At 33.8% G+C, this 18647-nt stretch overlaps 1 protein-coding gene across 1 annotated transcript; it reads right to left on the reverse strand.

The window, feature by feature from the left end:
* Window positions 1-1946: 1946 nt before the first annotated feature.
* Window positions 1947-3936, reverse strand: LOC127737142 (golgin subfamily A member 6-like protein 6). The gene is made up of 3 exons (XM_052247674.1): window positions 3866-3936; window positions 2982-3255; window positions 1947-2332 (listed from the first exon to the last, which is right to left on the reverse strand). The coding sequence occupies exons 2-3, from the start codon at window positions 3172-3174 to the stop codon at window positions 1947-1949; spliced, it is 579 nt and encodes a 192-aa protein (XP_052103634.1). The 5' UTR covers window positions 3175-3255; window positions 3866-3936.
* Between the last annotated feature and the right edge of the window lie 14711 nt (window positions 3937-18647).

Below are 18647 nucleotides of genomic sequence, written 5' to 3' on the forward strand. Positions count from 1 at the left end.
ACCTATCCTAACATCGGTCTCGGACTTCTTTTCAACTGAGTTTTACTGTGCGTTGTGCTGTGTGTTTATTTATTCCACATTGTCTAGAGGTACTGAGCGAGGGTTGAGATCTCCCAACACATGCTGATCCCCGCTGCATTTTTGCGCCTGTCCCAAGTCAGGAGCATCTAGCCTTTGTTTTCTTGTATGTTTTTTTAATTTTGGTTCATTTGTATGTTTCGGAGTTTAGTGTGGCGTCCATTTCGCTAAATTAATATAAAAAAAGGAGATGAGGTATGATTGCCAATGAGACAACTATACACCAAAGTTAAAATAAAGTGGATGTAAGCAATTATAGGCAACCGTACGGCCTTCAACAACGAGATAAACCATACCGTATAGTCGGCTATAAAAGGCCCCGAAATAAAAAAATATGCATCAATTCAATTGAGAAAACTAACGGCCTAATTTATAACAAAACAATTAACGAAAAACAAATATCACAGACATGAACCAACGACAACTACTGAACTACAGGCTCCTGACTTGAGACAGGCCCATAAAGAATGTGGTGGGGTTAAACATGTTTGTGAGTGCTCAACTCTCCCCCTAACCTGGGCCAGTGGTGAAACAACACAACATAAGAACAAACTATAAAAATCAGTTGAAAAAAGGCTTAACACATCAGATCGATAAAAAGTAGAATAACATCAAACATAAATACAGACCGGACGTGCATGGCAGGGTATTTCATGATCAATCCCTCATCCCTAACAACAAAAAGGACACTAAGTACAGATCTGAGAGTACTCGCAGTGACTGACAGCTAGTTCTAAGCCAATAGCAACAATTAAAAAAAAATCATATATCTAGGACTACAATATCAATCAGTACACATCCAACATCCAATGGATTTACCGGTAGTGTAAGACGTCATTAACAGTCAGAGAAAAACATGACCTTGTGCAATGCATATATATATACAAGTCATTATTGTTTAGGGGCCAGCTGAAGCCCGCCTCCGGGTGCGGATTTTTTTCGCTGAGTTGAAGACTAATAGGTGGCCTTGGGCTGTTTTCTGCTCTTTGGTCGGGTTGTTGTCTCTTTGACACATTCCCCGTTTCCATTCTCTATTTTATGATGCGATATTTTTCGTGATTGTATTGATTGAACTGGTGTTTTTGTTTTTAATCTATTATGCCGATATTAAAGAGTTATGAGCTAGCTTTTGTGTACTGATTTTTTATTGTACTTTCTTTTTTGTAAAAGGGTGATGGTTGAAATCTCAAAATCCAAGTTTAACCTGGCCACAGCCCATATATAAAAATAAGAAGATGTGGTATAATTGCCAATGAGACAACTCTCCACAAGAGACCAAATGACATAGAAGTTAACAGCTACGGTCTTCAATAATGAGCAAAGCCCATATCACATAGTCAGCTATAAAAGGCCCCGAAATGACAAATGTAAAACAATTTAAACGAAAAAAACTAACGGCCTGATTTATATACAAAATGATGAACGGAAAACAAATATGATACTAGTATACAGAAACAAACGACAACCACTGAATTACAGGACTGAATTACTGACTTGGGACAGGCACATACAGAATGTGGCGGGGTTAAACTAGTTTGACGGCACCCCCCTAACCTGGGACAGTTGTGTAACAGTACTACATAAGAACAAACTATAAAAATCAGTTGAAAAGGACTTAACTCATCAGATCGACACAAAGCAGAAATACATCTAACAAAACACATATGTTCACCACAAGAGAGGAACCTCGTTAGTGGTAAATGTTTCACGTGACAACACGAAATTATGCCTCAATATTAGAGTAAGCCTTATCACTGCTAGTATAAATAAACCATTGATTTTAGCTTCTCATTTAGAAAATGAAAATGAAATTAAAAACAGTAATAAGATAACATTTAATGAATAAAAATCGTTAAACAACACATAATTTAGCTTGTTTTCTGTCCCTTGATACACGATAAGTATCGAAAAAATCCACCAATTCTGGCAGCAAATGTGTTTTTCTTTCCGGCATTGTTGGTACTCATTTCAATGGCGTTAGTGTCTTTGTTGTCATTTTCTTTTATTTCATTCTTTTCAATGACATCGCAGCTGATTTTCTTTTCTTTGATCATTTCTGTTCCTTTCTTTGTTTTGCTTTTCTTTAAATCATTTTGTGTTTCCCCATCGAAATCGATAGTTTGATCCTTTATCTCCTTTTCGTCTTCTTTTTTCTTTGTCTCTTCCTTTGTTTTTACTGTTTCCTGAACAACATCAATAGATTGTTGTTTCTTCTTTTCGTCCTTTACATTTTCTTTTTCGATGTTCTTCATTTCTGTAAACATAAACATAAATGTTGAAATTTAATGTTTTCATATGTTTTTTTTAAACTCAGTACAATGTAGTTTTTTTTCAAGCATTCATCCGAAATTTACGTACTTATGCATTTAGTCTCAGCTTAAGAAATTGCAAATAAGACAAATTTTTCGTGAATTTTATGTGTACATGGAACTCTCAATGTCTATGAATTATGTCATGAAAAGCGTTGGCACCAGTATTACAGTGGAAATCCTAACTAGACAAGAGATTGTAATAATTCAGATCATAATTCAATGCTACTATTTTAGTTTTATTAGGGTGTAATAGAAAATTACAAGACATCGAATTTATACAAAGTGTTGACATTATAGCATTTGTGTGAAGCTCGAAATTAAAGCGCTTCATTCTTATTGTAAATTTAATCAACACTCTACCAACATGTGAAAACTTAGATTATGCATGATTACATTTCATAGATGGGAAATGTAAAATATGATGATTGAATTAAAAAACTATGTATTTCTCTGATTGATTTTTTTCTATATCATTGGTACGTGCTTGTTGAAGCCATAAAAGACTATTCGTCCGATCAATGGCGTCCATCTAAATTCGTTCGTAAAATACAATGTATTAAGAAAAAGACTGTAGAACGTAGAAATAAATACCTTTTTCCAACATCCTTTGTGCTTTTTTCTCCATCTTTTTCATCTCTTTTCTCCTCTTTTCTTCCTTCTTCCATTTTAATTTGACATCCTTTGTGTAATTTTTTATACTCTTGTCGATTGCTTTGTATTGTCTTTGTACAATCTTTTCCTCTTCTTTGGCTTTTTTCTCTCGTATTTTCTCTTCTTTTATCATTTCTCTTTTCTTCTTCTTTTCATCCTTTTCCGTTTCTTTGTCATAAATTGATCCGTTAAGTTCAGAATTCTGGACTTGATCCTTTAATAATCATATAAAAAATGTTAATGTAATGCTTTTGTGGGTGTTGTCTTCAATGCAATGAGGTTATCTCTCTGTCCCATTTAAAAACGATCTTGATTTCCGTCAAACCATAAAAGGACACACCAGCAAGTGGGCGAACACAAATGAACCTCATAATAGGGCTAGATGGAACAACACTTACTTTTAACTTATAGAAAATGTATAGTAACTTTGAATTTCAAACATTTTTTTTGGCCGATGTAAGGGACTCTGAACTTCCACCGTTTATTCATTCAGTTGGTTTTTTTTTTTATGTCGCCCACGTACGAAAAATGATATGATAGACAAGTCAACCTATGCTCTTTCTGTTTAACTTTACCCGGATCAAAAGGAGAATATACTAAACCAAATGAAAATTTGATAGTTTCGAGTTTTTATTATGATAAGAGGATCTTAGAAACGGTTTGGTCTTGTTGTCCGGAAATGTTCATTGGCCTATTGCTAAGAGCAGCTCACTACACATATGAAGAACAGCAATGCAGGCACTGTTCCACTGATAGTATAACATGGGATTATTATTAATGTTGACATCTACCCCATACTAATTTTCCCAAAAACCCTTTTGTACCTTATTGACCTGTCCGATCGCATTCTTCAGTGGGTTTTCTGCAATTCTCTGCTCGTGGATCTTTGTTATTGTCAATTCTAGGAATACAAAAAATAGATATTCTTATTACTCACTTCATCCTGGGACAATAGATGTAGTAGTGAAACTATCTTAAGAATTATAAATATAAACTTTAATCTGAGAGAATATGATGTATTTATACGTTGTAATCATTGTCTGTGAACTAGCTTTCAGTATGTAACTACAATTACTCTTAGGTCGGTACTTTCGTCTATTGTGCCTCATACCGATCTGATGAGTCAAGCAATTTCCACCTATTTTATTTAGTTTGTTCTTATGTTGTGCTGTTACATCACTGTCCAAGTGTTCACAAAATGTTTTACTTTGCCACATTCTTTATGTGCTCGTTCCATGTTACGAGCCTCTAATTCAGTGGTTGTCGTTGTTTGCTGTCTGTTCATGATTTTGATCATTCGTTTATTGTTATGTCATAACTCATGTCGTTCTCAAGTGTGAATTATTCCACATTTTGTCATGTTGTGGCATTCTAAATCTGACTGTATGGTTAGACTGATAAATATGTCTCAAATCTGGTCGATATTGAGCGTAGGTATCAAGACAGGGGACAGCATTCGTCAGTCTAAATGCACGGTTTAAATTCTGCTGCAAGGTTCTTACGGTGACTTATAGTAAATTACATCAACGTCATTTGAACTATGGATGGTTGTATCATTGGCAACCATACCACATCCCCTTATTTCTATATTAAGGTTTAATCAGAAAATTTGTCATTACATTTATCACTGAAGAAAATTTGATAAACTTTCATAACGGTAATAATGATAATTCGACAAAATTATAAAAGAAATATTACAATTACCCTTTCTTTGCTTTGCTGATATATCCACATCTTTTTCTGATTTCTTCTCTTCTTTTTCTACTCCTTCTGTTAAATAAATCAAATACATTGTCAAATTAAGAAAATCTGCCGTTTTATACATTTTGCATAATCAAATGTAAAATTGTAAAAGAAAAGATGAAGATGGTACATGCAATTTGTAAATTGTAACAACAACATAATCAGTTAAATAGTTCAAATTCTACGCTCTTGTTTGATGATCGCAAGCTAGATTTATTCTCGAATATGAGTGACAATATTTAACGCCTTTGTTTTAAAGTTAGAAGTGTAAGCATGGACTGGAGACTGAATCTCTCTCTCTCTCTCTCTCTCTCTCTCTCTCTCTCTCTCTCTCTCTCTCATTACTGACATACCTAATTCCCTTTCCCAAGCTGCTACCTTTGCCTCAGCCGCCTCAGCTATGTCCTGTATGTCTTCAAGCGAACACTCAAATACAGCTTCCATCAAAATAGCCTCGCAAAACTCAGAGACGGCCTGGCATTCCTTTTCTTCTATATCTGACCTTTCCATTTTATCCTGTTAAATTTTGAATCAACTATAAATTCTAAATACATCATGAAATCATTTGTTCATCCCTCTCCCATTTTTTTAAATCGAAATCTGCTGGATTAATAAAACATTCATTGTTTTGCATGAAAATATGTATTTTCAATTTCTCTTTTAGAATGGTTTAAATCATTGCACCGTTTATACAATCATGATTAAAGGAAATTCCATTTACCGTATAGTGATCGCTTCTGTTTTTGGTCTTTTCGGTTTTTCTTTCAATATGTTGTATTTTCTAAATTTTTGCCTGTAGTATTAACGCCATTAATTTGGAATCAAATTTTGCTTAATTAGCGTTTTCAATAAGTCCCGGTCAAAATGAAGAATGAATTTAACTTAAAATTTAATGACCAACAGTAACAAAAATACACATAGTTATTGTTGAGACAAACTGAAATTTTCATCAACACTTTAGATTTCCTTTACAAGAACGACAAAGAGACATCGATCAAACTTAAAAATTTACGTTTGCGTGTAAACGTAGTTACATATTACATACGCAAGAGTCAAAATTGCCTGAAATGCGTATTTGTTATTCAACAACGGGATAAAAAGCACATTAATTGAAAAAGTGAAATAACATTACTCACCAGACTTATCTTTCACTTTTTTTAATCTTTCAAAACGCTGAAGAGAAATAATTTCTAGACTTCTAAAAACTTCCTCTGCTGCTATGTATTGGCGATACTTCGACAATAACGTTGGCATTGGAAATGTTTATGACGTCAGTATGGTGTCAGCGCAATCACAAAGTTTTCTCCGATTCTCTGTTATCTTCGTTTTTTCTGTGAGATGACTGCCAATACGTTGCTATGTGTTTGCCAATAGGTTGGTTCCAGTGTTTGTTAATTAATTGTGTTTCTGAATAAATTGTTAGCCGTGTTTGTTAATCTTTTGTGTTTGTTAATGAGTTGTCACCAGTGTTCTAAAGTCTGAAAAGTGCCAACAGTGTTATATGTATTTTCATCATTGTTGAAGGCCGTACGGTGGCCTATAATTGCCACTTTATTTTAACTCTGGTGAATAATTGTTATACTAACATCTACTCATTTTTATATATCAATCAAGTGGTTTTATAAGTATTTATAAGTGTTTGTCTATACGTTGTTACAAGTGTTTTTCAATAAAATTATTACAAGTGTAACCCAATAAATTGTTACCAGTGTTTTTCAATAAATTATTACAAGTGTTACCCAATAAATTGTTACAAGTGTTTGTCAATTAATTGCTAAAAGTGTTTGCTAGTCCGATGTTACAGGTGTTTTCCAGAACCATTTTACCAGTGTTATTCAATAAGTTGTTACCAGTGTTTTTCAGTAAGTTGACAATTATGTTATTCAATAAGTTGTTACCCGTGTTTGTCAGTAAGTTGACAATTATGTTATTCAATAAGTTGTTACCCGTGTTTATCAGTAAGTTGACAATTATGTTATTCAATAAGTTGTTATTAGTGTGAGTCATTAAGTTGTTACCAGCGTTTGTCAATAAGTTATTACCAGTGTTTGTCAATAGGTTATTACCAGTGTTTGTCAATAAGTTGTAACCCATGTTTGTCAATTATCTGTCACCCAAATTTGGCAATAAGTCGTTATCAGTGTTTGTCAATTAGTTGTTACAAATGTGTGTCAATACGTTAATACTAGGGTTTGCCAATAAGTTGTACTAGGATTTGTCAATAAGTTGTTACTAGTGTTAGTCAAGAAATTGTTACCAGTGTATGTCAATAAGTTGATACCATTGTGTGTCAATTACTTATTACCTAGATTTGTCAATAAGTTGTTACCAATATGTATCAATAAGTTATTACCAGAATTTGTCAAAATTTGGTACCAGTGTTTTTCATAAGTTGTTACTAGTATTTGGCAATATTTAAGTACCCTTATTTGTCTTTACGTTGTTACCTGTGTTTGTCTGTAAGTTGGTTCAGGTATAAGAATAAGAAGATGTGGTATGAATACTATGTAATTGGAGAACATTCCGCCATAGACCAAAGGACATTGATATGAGCAACTTAAAGCCATCCTACGGTCTTCAACAATGAGCATAATCCATACCGCATCATAGATTGTAATAGACCTCGACATGACATCATGTGAAACAATACAAACCAGAAAAGCAACAGCCTTATTAACACTAAAAAAAATAAACGAAAAACGAATACGGCAGACAGCAACCTACAACAACAACTGAACAACAAGTTCCTAACTTGATACAGGCAAATATAAACATGGTGAGGTTGAACATATTTGTCAGCCCTCAACTACCCCCACTCCAACCTTGGAAAGTTGTTTAACAGCACAATAAGAATGAACTGAAAACATCAGTTGGAAAGGACTTAACACATCAGATCGGCATGAAGCACACATAAAAAACTTATAAAAGAAAAAAAAAACACACAAAGTACCGAAATAAGAGTATTCTCGCCATTACTAAATGCTAGTTCAAATCTCAATTAAAGCCATGAGATAAACCAGATTTCCAGACTAAATTTACCAATTGACTAGGATTGTCAGTTTTCCTACCGAAGGACAATAGACTAAATTTCAAATTTAAAACTAAAATACGATATAAAAGATTTAATGAATAAAACAGTTCATCAACAAACAGCTTGGCTTTCTCTCTGTCCATTGATACACGAACAGGAGCGGAAGAATGCAACAAAACTTGCAGCAAACGTGTTTTTCTTCCCAGCATTGTTGGTGTCTATTGCGTCTTTTTTGTCATTTTCTTTTCTTTCGTTCTTTTCAATGACATCGCAACTGATTTCATTTTCTTGGATTGTCTCTGTCTCTTTCTTTGTTTCGCTTTTCTTTAAGTCATTTTGTTTTTCATCTTCGATCTTCGTCTGTCTCTTCCTTTGTTTCGACTGTTTTGAAACCATTTTGTTTTTCCTGAACAACATCAATAGCTTGGACGTGTTTCTTCTTTTCGTCCTTTGCACTTTCTTTCTCGATCGTCTTCATTTCTGTAAACATAAACATAAATGTCGAAATTCAATATTTTCATTAAAGTTTTTAAACTCGGTACAATGTTGTTTGCTTTTTTTTTTTGGCATGCGCATGCTCATCCTAGATTTACATATTTGTGCATTTAGTCTCAGCTTTTTGTTCTCTTTTTACTGAAATTTCAAGTTATCTCAAATCAATTGCAAATAAGACAATTTTTTTCGTGAATTTTATATGTACAAGGAACTTTGAATTAGTCAACAACTGTCTATAACTTATATCATGAAAAGCGTCAGCACCGAGACAAGAGATTGTACAGTTAACAATTGAATGCATCTATTTCTATTTTTATTAGGGTGTAATTGAAAATTACAAGATGTTGAATTTATACAAAGTGTTGAGCTTCGGCGTCCATCTAAATTCGTTAGAAAAGGAGAAGACTGAAGAAAGTGGAAATCTAAATGAAATAAATACCTTTTTCCAACATCTTTTGTGCTTTTTTCTCCATCTTTTTCATCTGCTTTCTCCTCTTTTCTTCCTTCTTCCAATTGGATTTGATATCCTTTGTGTACTTTTTTATACTCTTGTCGATTGCTTTGTATTGTCTTTGAACAATCTTTTCCTCTTCTTTGGCTTTTCTCTCTCGCATTTTTTCCGCTTTTATAATATCTCTTTTCTTCTTCTTTTCGACCTTTTTCGTTTCTTTGTCATAAATTGATCCATTATGTTCAGAATTCTGGACTGGATCCTATATTAATTATATAACATTTTCATGTAATACTTTTGTGTCTTCTCTCTCGCTCTCTCTTTAGAAACACACACACGTTGAATTAATTTTGGACACGTTGCAAAAATTTTGATGATTCATAACCATATTTTCCATTATGGGTTAAAAAAAACTTAATTTTCTACATTAAGTCATGTCTGGATTTTTCTAAATTTCATTTTTCGTGAAGTCAAATTTAAAAAATCTATCAGCAGCTATCGAAACCAATAAAGATTAAGGACATCAATAAAAACGAGGTGGAAGATACCAACAGACGAAACTGTGACAAACAAAAACAATTGAAACATAATCTAGAAAACGCCCCGATGATTGAAAGTGAAGTTCAATTGCCCCCTTAAAAATCATAATTTCTTAATTTGCATCAGAACCCAGATCATAAAAGCATACCAGCAAGTGGACGAACACAGATAAATCACATACTAGGGAAGATGGAACAACTTTCATTATTAACTGGTAGGAAATTTGTAGTAAATTTCAATTTCAAAGAACATGTTATTTTTGGTTAATGTAAAAGACTTGCACCGTTTATTCATTCAGTTGTAATTATTTTTATGCGCCCATTTGTGAAAAATGATAAACAAACCCACATATTCTCTTTCTGTTTGATTTTACCCGAATCAAAAGGGGAGATCATACTAAACCAAATGAAAATTTGGTAGTTTCAAGTTTTAATTATGATAAGAGTGTGTGGAACGGGGTTTACAGAATAGAGAATAACGGGCAAAACAATATAAAGAATAGAGAAAAATGGATAAAAAATATAAAGAATAGAGAATAATGGACAAACGTTGGTTTTCCCGTTTGAATGGTTTTACACTAGTAATTTTTTGGGGCCCTTTATAGCTTACTGTTCGGTGTGAGCCAAGGCTCCGTGTTGAAGACCGTACTGTGACCTATAATGTTTTACTTTTATAAATTTTGACTTGGATGGAGAGTTGTCTCATTGGCACTCATACCACATCTTCTTATATCTATAAACAGTATTATGAGTAGAGAAAAATGGCCATTAAAGAATACAGAAATGAAGGAATCCCCACCCACCCCACCCAATCAAGACCCTCTGATAAGACCGGAAACGATTTGGTCTTGTTGTCAGATGTGCGTTCTTTGGCCCATTGCTATGAACATTCAACTTACTATGCATATGAAGAACAACAATGAAGGCACTGTTCCACTGATTGTATAACATGGATTGTTATCATCGCTGACATCTACCCATACCAATTTTCCCAAACCCGCTTATGTACCTTATTGACATGTCCAATCACATTCTTCAGTGGGTTCTCTGCAATTCTCTGCTCATGGACCTTTGTTATTGTCAATTCTAGAAATAACAAAAATATAAACCCTTATTAATTGTTTTTTCCTAGGCCTTTAGATTTATTAGTCCCAGCAGTTTCAACAACTATTTTAAAAATTATATTTAAACTTTAGTCTGAGAGAATATGCTTTATTTACTACAACGTATTCATTGTAATTGGCTGTGAACTTGCTTTGAGTGCTCATAGATTGGTACTTCGATCGTGTCTTTGCATTGTTAGTTTTTTTTGTGGTTCATGCCAATCTGATGACTTAAGCCATTTCTAACCGATTTTTACAGTTTGTTGTTATGTTGTTCTGTCACACCACATGCAGTCCCAGATTAGAACAGGCCTGGTCGCAAGTTCACAAACATGTTTAACTTCACCACATTCTCTATGTGTCTGTCCCATGCCAGGAGCCTGCAATTCAGTGGTTGTCGCGGTTTGCTGTCTGTCAATGTTTTCGTTCGGTTATTGATGTGTCATAAATCCAGCCCTTGGTTTTCTGAAGTTTGAATTGTTTCACATTTTGTCATGTCGAGGTTTTTACAGCTGACTGTAGGGTAAGGGTTATGTTGTAAAGGTCGTAAGGTCACTTATAGTTGCTTACATCAACGTCATTTGGACTCTCTATTGATATTTGTCTCGTTGGCAACCAAACCACATCTCCTTATTTTTAATCAGAAATGTTATTTTAACATTTTCAGTGAAAAAAATTGATAAACTTTCATGAAAGATGCAGAACCAGCAAACAGAAATAGTGATACTTCGACAAAATTATCAAAGAAACATTACAATTACCCCTTGTTTGCCTTGTTGATATATCCTCATCTTTTTCTGGTTTCTTTTCCTCCTCCATTTCTACTCTTTCTGTTAAATAAATCAAATAAATAATCAAATAAGGAAACTATGTTATTTCATACAATGACATTTTGTTTAATGAAATCTAAAATTTTAAACGAAAAGATGAAGATGGTGCATGAAACATGCTATTAAAAAAAATACTCTCATATGGTTAGAAAAAATAGTGTCTTTACGATATTATTTAAAAAATGTTAAATAATTTTGTCAAGTTCTGGAGATTGAATCTCTCTCTCTCTCTCTCGTAATATTGCTGACATACAATCTAATTAAAATATAGAACTCTGATATCGTCTTCTCCCTCTTATGGAGATACACGAAATCAGAGTTCTAAATTTTAATTAGATTGGCTGACATACTCTCTCTCTCTCTCTCTCTTTCTCTCTCTCGTTATATTACTAACATACTTAATTCCATTTTCCAAGTTTTCCCCTTTGCCTCAACGGTCTGTTCGTCTTGTATGTCTTCAAGCGAACACTCAAATACAGCTGTACTCAAAATGGCCTCACAAAACCGAGACACGGCAAGACTTTCCTTTTCTTCTTCTTGCGTGGACCTTTCCATTCTTATCCTGTCAACTGTTAATCAATTGTTAGTTAAAATGTATCATGACATCCTTTGTACCATTCCCCCACCCTCTTTCCTCCTTTTTAAAATCCTGCTAGATCAATCAAATATGGTTTTACTTTTATAGACTTTATTGTTCTGCATGAAAAAAATGTGTATACTGAAGATAATTTGTTAGATATGTGTTTTAATTATTGTATTGCTTATACAGTCATGATAGAAAGAAAAATTCCATTCACCGAAGTGATCGCTTCTGTCTTTATATTTTCGGTATTTTCTGTGTTTGTTCTTTCTACGTTATTTTTCCAAACTTTTTGCCTGTAATATTAATGCTAATTTTTGGGAATCGAATTTGGCTGATTTAGCGTTTTCAAGCAGTCCCTGTCATAATGAAGAATGGATTTAACAGTAATAAATCTATACATATTAATTGTTGAAACCTGAAAATTTAAACGAGATAAATGAGCATCAGCAATAAAAATATATTTTCTTGACTTGATTGAAGATCATACCACGATTTTTTAAATGCTGGTTTTCAGCTTCAAAGGATTTTTAAATAAACAACTGGACACAAAGCGCGCATTACTTGAAACAATTATACTCACCAGACTAATCTTTCGATTTTTCAAATCTTCCAAAAAGCTAAACAGATATAATTTTAGACTTCTAAAAACCTATGCTGCTGTACGTATCGTCGATACTTCGACGACTCGTTGGCATCGGAGATGTTTATGACGTCAAGTTGAAATGGCATCGCGCTGGCGCAGTCGCAAAGTTATTTCTGATTCTCTTTTATCTTGATTGTCTGTGTGATGACGGCCAACAAGTTGTTACCAATGTTTGTTAATTCATTGTGCTTGTTAATAAGTTGTTACCAGTGGTTATTATTAAGTTGTTCCCAATGTTTGTCAATAAGTTATTACAGGTTTGTCATTCCATTGTTACCAGTGTTTGTTAATTGATAGTGTGTGATGTAAAGTTGTTACTAGTTTGTCAATAAGTTTTAATGATGCTTTCTATTGTCTTAAAATCCGGTTGCATTTCAGATATTTGTTCTGAAGGTAGTTACTGTTCCAATTTGTAAAAAACAAATAAAGGCAACAGTTGTATACCGCTGTTCGAAACTCATAAATCGATAGAGATAAAAACAAATCCGGGTTACAAACTAAAACTGAGGGAAACGCATCAAATATAAGAGGAGAACAACGACACAACAAAAACACAAAAGTGACCATACACTATGAATACGAGCAGATGTGGTATGATTGCCAATGAGACAAGTATCCACAAAAGTCTTAGAACCAAATAAAGTAGAACTAAACAACTTTAGGTCACCGTATGGCCTTCAACAACGATCAAAACATAGACATTCAACAATTAACAAAGCCCAGATTTCAATAATGATCAAAATCAATACCGCACAGAAAACTATCAAAAATCGACATGAGGAAAAACGAAAAGAAAAATGACCTGATTTATGATAAAACAATAAACGAAACACATTGGTGGCCTTGGGCTGTTTTCTGCTCTTTGGTGGGTTGTTGTCTCTTTGATGCATTCCCCGTTTCCATTCTCAATTTTATACACGGCAGATAGCAATTACGACTACCGTTGTATAACAGGCTGCTGACCTAGGACAGGCACATATCTACAGTGGCTGGGTTAACAGGATTAAGACCACTCACCACCTCACCTGGAATAGTGGTGTACAAACACAACATGATATCAAAATGTTAAAGTCAGTCAAATAGCGTTTCAACTGTTTCGGTTCTTATACATCATTGGCTTTCAAATATTCGGCGTTATATATAAAATAAGAAGATGTGATATGATTGCCAATGAGACAACTCTCCATCAGAGACCAAATGACATAGAAGTTAGGAACTATGGTCTTCAACAATGAGCAAAACCCATACCGCATAGTGAGCTATAAAAGGCCCCGAAATAACAAATGTAAAACAATTTAAACTAGAAAACTAACGGCTAGAACAATGAACGAAAAACAAAAATGATATACAGCAACAAACGACAACCACTGAATTACAGGCTCCTGACTTGGAACAGTCACATACAGAATGTGGCGGGGTTAAACTAGTTTGCTGGCGGTAAACCCTCCCCATAACCTGCGACAGTGGTGTAACAGTTCAACATACTGAGAACAAACCTTAAAAATCAGTTGAAAAGGGCTTAACTCATCAAATCGATACAAAGAAGAAAAACATCTAACAAAAACACAGACCTGGCGTGGCAGGGTATTTATACATCCCCACAAAAAAAAAAAGACACTAAGTACAGATCTGGGAGTACTTGCAGTTACTGACAGCTAGTTCAAAGCCAATGACAACTAATAAAAAATCATGCATCTTAGAATAAAATATCAATCAGTACACATCCATGTTAACATTTGAACGTTCTTTTTCAATTTGGAATAAATCTTCTTTTGAAAACCCTTGAACCAATAGCAACCAAAGTTATTGCGAGCATGGCTCCTAAAATGATGCTTCATCCCTTCATACTGAAACAATTGCAAAGTATCTGATTTGCTCCGGGAAAACTCAAAAATAATTCCGACGAAAAACCTTAATTAGAGGCGAACAATGGTAATATATAGTTAAAAGTTTATTAAATTTTAATAGGGAGAGGGTTTCTGCAATGGATAAAATATGACTTACACATAACAGTTCCATTCTGATAAAATGGTTTAGGAGAAGAAGCGGATACAAATGTCACTGGAGTCAACATAACAGTCAACAAAGCCATCTGCAGAACAATACAGCGACCAAAAGAACTATACAAGGAATACTACAGTCATAGAAACATACAAGGAATACGACTGCATAAAACTATACAGGGAATACGACAGTCATAGAGCTATACAGGGAATACGACAGCCATAGAGCTATACAAGGAATACGGCTGCCATAAAACTATGCAGGGAATACGACAGTCACAGAGCAATACAGTGAATACGACAGCCATAGAGCTATACAGGGAATACGACAGCCTAAGAGCTATAAAGTGAATACGACATCCATAGAACTAATACAAGGAATACGACAGCCATAGAGCTATACAGGGAATACGACAGCCATAGAACTATATAGGGAATACGACAGCCATAGAGCTAAACAGGGAATAAGACAGCCATAGAGCTAAACAGGGAATACGACAGCTAAAGAGCTATACAGGGAATATGACAGTCATAGAACAATACAAAGAATACGACAAACACAGAACTTTACAAGGAATACAACAGTCATTATTAGTTACATAGTGTGCTAGTGACCTAATACGATATATATGGGGTCAGTAAATTCCATATGGGATGAGAGCAAAGCTCGAATCCCCATATGGAGTTTACTGACCCCATATATATCGTATTAGGTCAATAGCACACTGTGTAACGAATTTATTTTACCGACTATTTTAACATATGGTATTTAGACTAGAGGCCTATCAAAGTGATTAAGTCTTCAATACTTAGTATCAAGAACCTACTTCCATTGGCCTATACAAAAACAAATGCCAACAATAACAACTTGTTAGCTTTAAATGTGTTTTATGAATTTATTTCAATCGTTCATCATAAATTTCTTCGTCTGTTGAAACCTTTCAAATTTTTCCTCAACACCGTGTTGGTTTTATAAAGGGGCGTAACACCACTACTAACCGTGTATTGACGCGGTTGATTTTAACCAATTATATTCCTAGAAATGTATAGGAGGTAAGATAAAGAACTATACAAGTAATCCGACAGTCAAAGAACTAAACAGGGAATACGACATCCATAGAACTATACAGGGAATACGACAACCATGGAACTATTCAGGGAATATGACAGCCCTACAACTATATAGGGACAACGGAAGCCATCAACGGAAATAAAAAGGGAATGAGACAATAATCTTAAGAACCGTACAGACAATACACCAACACCAATCAACAGAAATATAGAAGACAATACTACACCAAACAATATAACTATTAGGCAACATAACACCACTCAACAGAAATATAGAAGACAATACCATACCAACCAACATTACTATAAGGCAATACAACACCAATCAACAGAAATATAGAAAACAATACCACACCAAACAATATAACTATTACGCAACATAACACCACTTACCAGAAATATAGAAGACAATACCATACCAACCAACATTACTATAAGGCAATACAACACCAATCAACAGAAATATAGAAAACAATACCACACCAAACAATATAACTATTACGCAACATAACACCACTTAACAGAAATATAGAAGACAATACCATACCAACCAACATTACTATAAGGCAATACCACACCAAACAATATAACTATTACACAACATAACACCACTCAACAGAAATATAGAAGACAATACCATACCAACCAACATTACTATAAGGCAATACACCACCAATCAACAGAAATATAGAAGACAATACCACACCAAACAATATAACTATTAGGCAACATAACACCACTCAACAGAAATATAGAAGACAATACCATACCAACCAACATTACTATAAGGCAATACACCACCAATCAACAGAAATATAGAAGACAATACCACACCAAACAATATAACTATTAGGCAATGCAACACAAATCAACAATACTATGAGGCAATACAACACAAATCAAAAGAACTTTAAGGCAATAAAACACTAATTAACAGTACTTTACCACTAAAACAACACCAACCAACAGAAATATAAGGCAATATAACACCAATCAACAATAATACGAGGCAATACAACATCAACCAACAGAAATATAAGGCAAAACAACACCAACCAACAGAAATATAAGACAATAACAACACCAACCATCAGAAATATAAGGCAATATAACACCAACCAACAGAAATATAAGGCAAAACAACAATAATCAACAGTACTTTAAGACAATAACAACACCAATCATCAGAAATATAAGGCAAAACAACACCCATCAACAGAAATATAAGGCAATACAACACCAATCAACAAAACTATGAAGCAATACAACACCAATCAGCAGAAATATATTGCAATACAAAAACAACCAACAGAAATACAAGTTAATACAACACCAATCAACAATACTACGAGGCAATACAAAACCAATCAACAGAAATATAAGGCAAAACAACACCAACCAAAAGAACTTTAAGGCAATTAAACACTAATTAACAATACTTTAAGACAATAACAACACCAACCAACTGAAATATAAGCCAATATCACACCAATCAACAGAAATATATTGCAATACAGCAACAACCCACAAAACTATGAAACAATACAACACCAATCAGCAGAAACATATGGCAAGACAACACCAACCTACAGAAATATAAGTTAATACAACACCAATCAACAATACTATGAGGCAATACAACACCATCCAACTATACTACGAGGCAATACTACACCAATCGACAGAAATATAAGGCAAAAAATCACCAATCGAAAGAACTATAAGGCAATGAAACACCAATTAACAGTACTTTAAGGCAATGAAACACTAATTAACAGTACTTTAAGACAATAACAACACCAACCATCAGAAATATAAGGCAAAACAACACCAATCAACAGAAATATAAGGCAAAAAATCACCAATCGAAAGAACTATAAGGCAATGAAACACCAATTAACAGTACTTTAAGATAATAACAACAGCAGACTTTTTCTCTTGCGACGTCAAAATTCTATGGGAACTTGTGTGATGTCCAGTAATAGGGGACAAATAGCGATAATGCGTATTAACCTCTTACTGTGTTGTTATTTGTGACACTGGGTTGCTGTCTCATTGACACATATCCCACATCTCCTTGTCTCACAATTATTTCTCTATTTGCTCCATAAACCTGGAAAAAGTTATTTCTTTCTTACTTAGTTTTTTTATGGTTATATTTCTTTGCTACCTTTTGTGACAGTCAAAAACCTTGATGATCGAATCCGATCGAAAATACCCATTTTGACTTACTGTATTTAACTAATCTAATCCCAATTTTACATGAAATACTTTCCATGGAACATCAACATACATAAAATAATCTAATTCATTTTACCATCAATTTTAATGTGTTTTTTATTATCATACTAGTACAATCACACAAAAAGTTCTGATTTAAAATATCCTTATGTATAAAAATGAACTATTACATCCTAGTCCTTTGGTCTCTAGTGGATTGTTGTTCATTGGCAATCATACCACATCTCCTTATTTTTATATTGAGAAGACTTGTATATATGCATACCTAGTCATGAAAAATCAATAGATACTAAAAATGTCAAAGTAACTGTACCATGAATGAGCGTGTGCAGATTCATATACTTTTCATAATTTATGTTTAGATTTGAGCATTCCCGATGAAATGAAGGTGAATCCAAAAAAGAGCTTCGGACGAACAAAATTTAAAAAGTGTTATTTTCTTTCATGACATTGTGACGTAGTTCATTTGGTTATCATTTAGAAATCAATGACACACAGAAAAACTTTATACCATTTTCCTTTCATGCAGGATATAAGATGATTTCTTTCTTTATCAATAGCGTTATTGCAGTCACAAATATTCATGGTAGTCTGCAAGAATCAAATATAGTATTCTTGCATATGGAAGTATTGTAGTTCTAAGAACAGTTGAGCTAGAAGACTACAAATTGTTATGCAATCTATATTAGTATTTTAAAAATTCTATTAGAGCTTATGCTTAATATCCACAGTTATAAAGCCTTGGTGAATTAATATCTATCTTAACATGTGACAACTATAAAACTGACATTCTCCATCAAATAACAGGACAAACACCTAAAATTATATATTCCTCGTCAGAAATTTAGCCCAATAATGAAAGTTTGCAAATTT

The sequence above is a fragment of the Mytilus californianus genome, unplaced genomic scaffold, assembly GCF_021869535.1.
Source record: "Mytilus californianus isolate M0D057914Y unplaced genomic scaffold, xbMytCali1.0.p SCAF_4, whole genome shotgun sequence".
Lineage (NCBI taxonomy): Eukaryota > Metazoa > Mollusca > Bivalvia > Mytilida > Mytilidae > Mytilus > Mytilus californianus.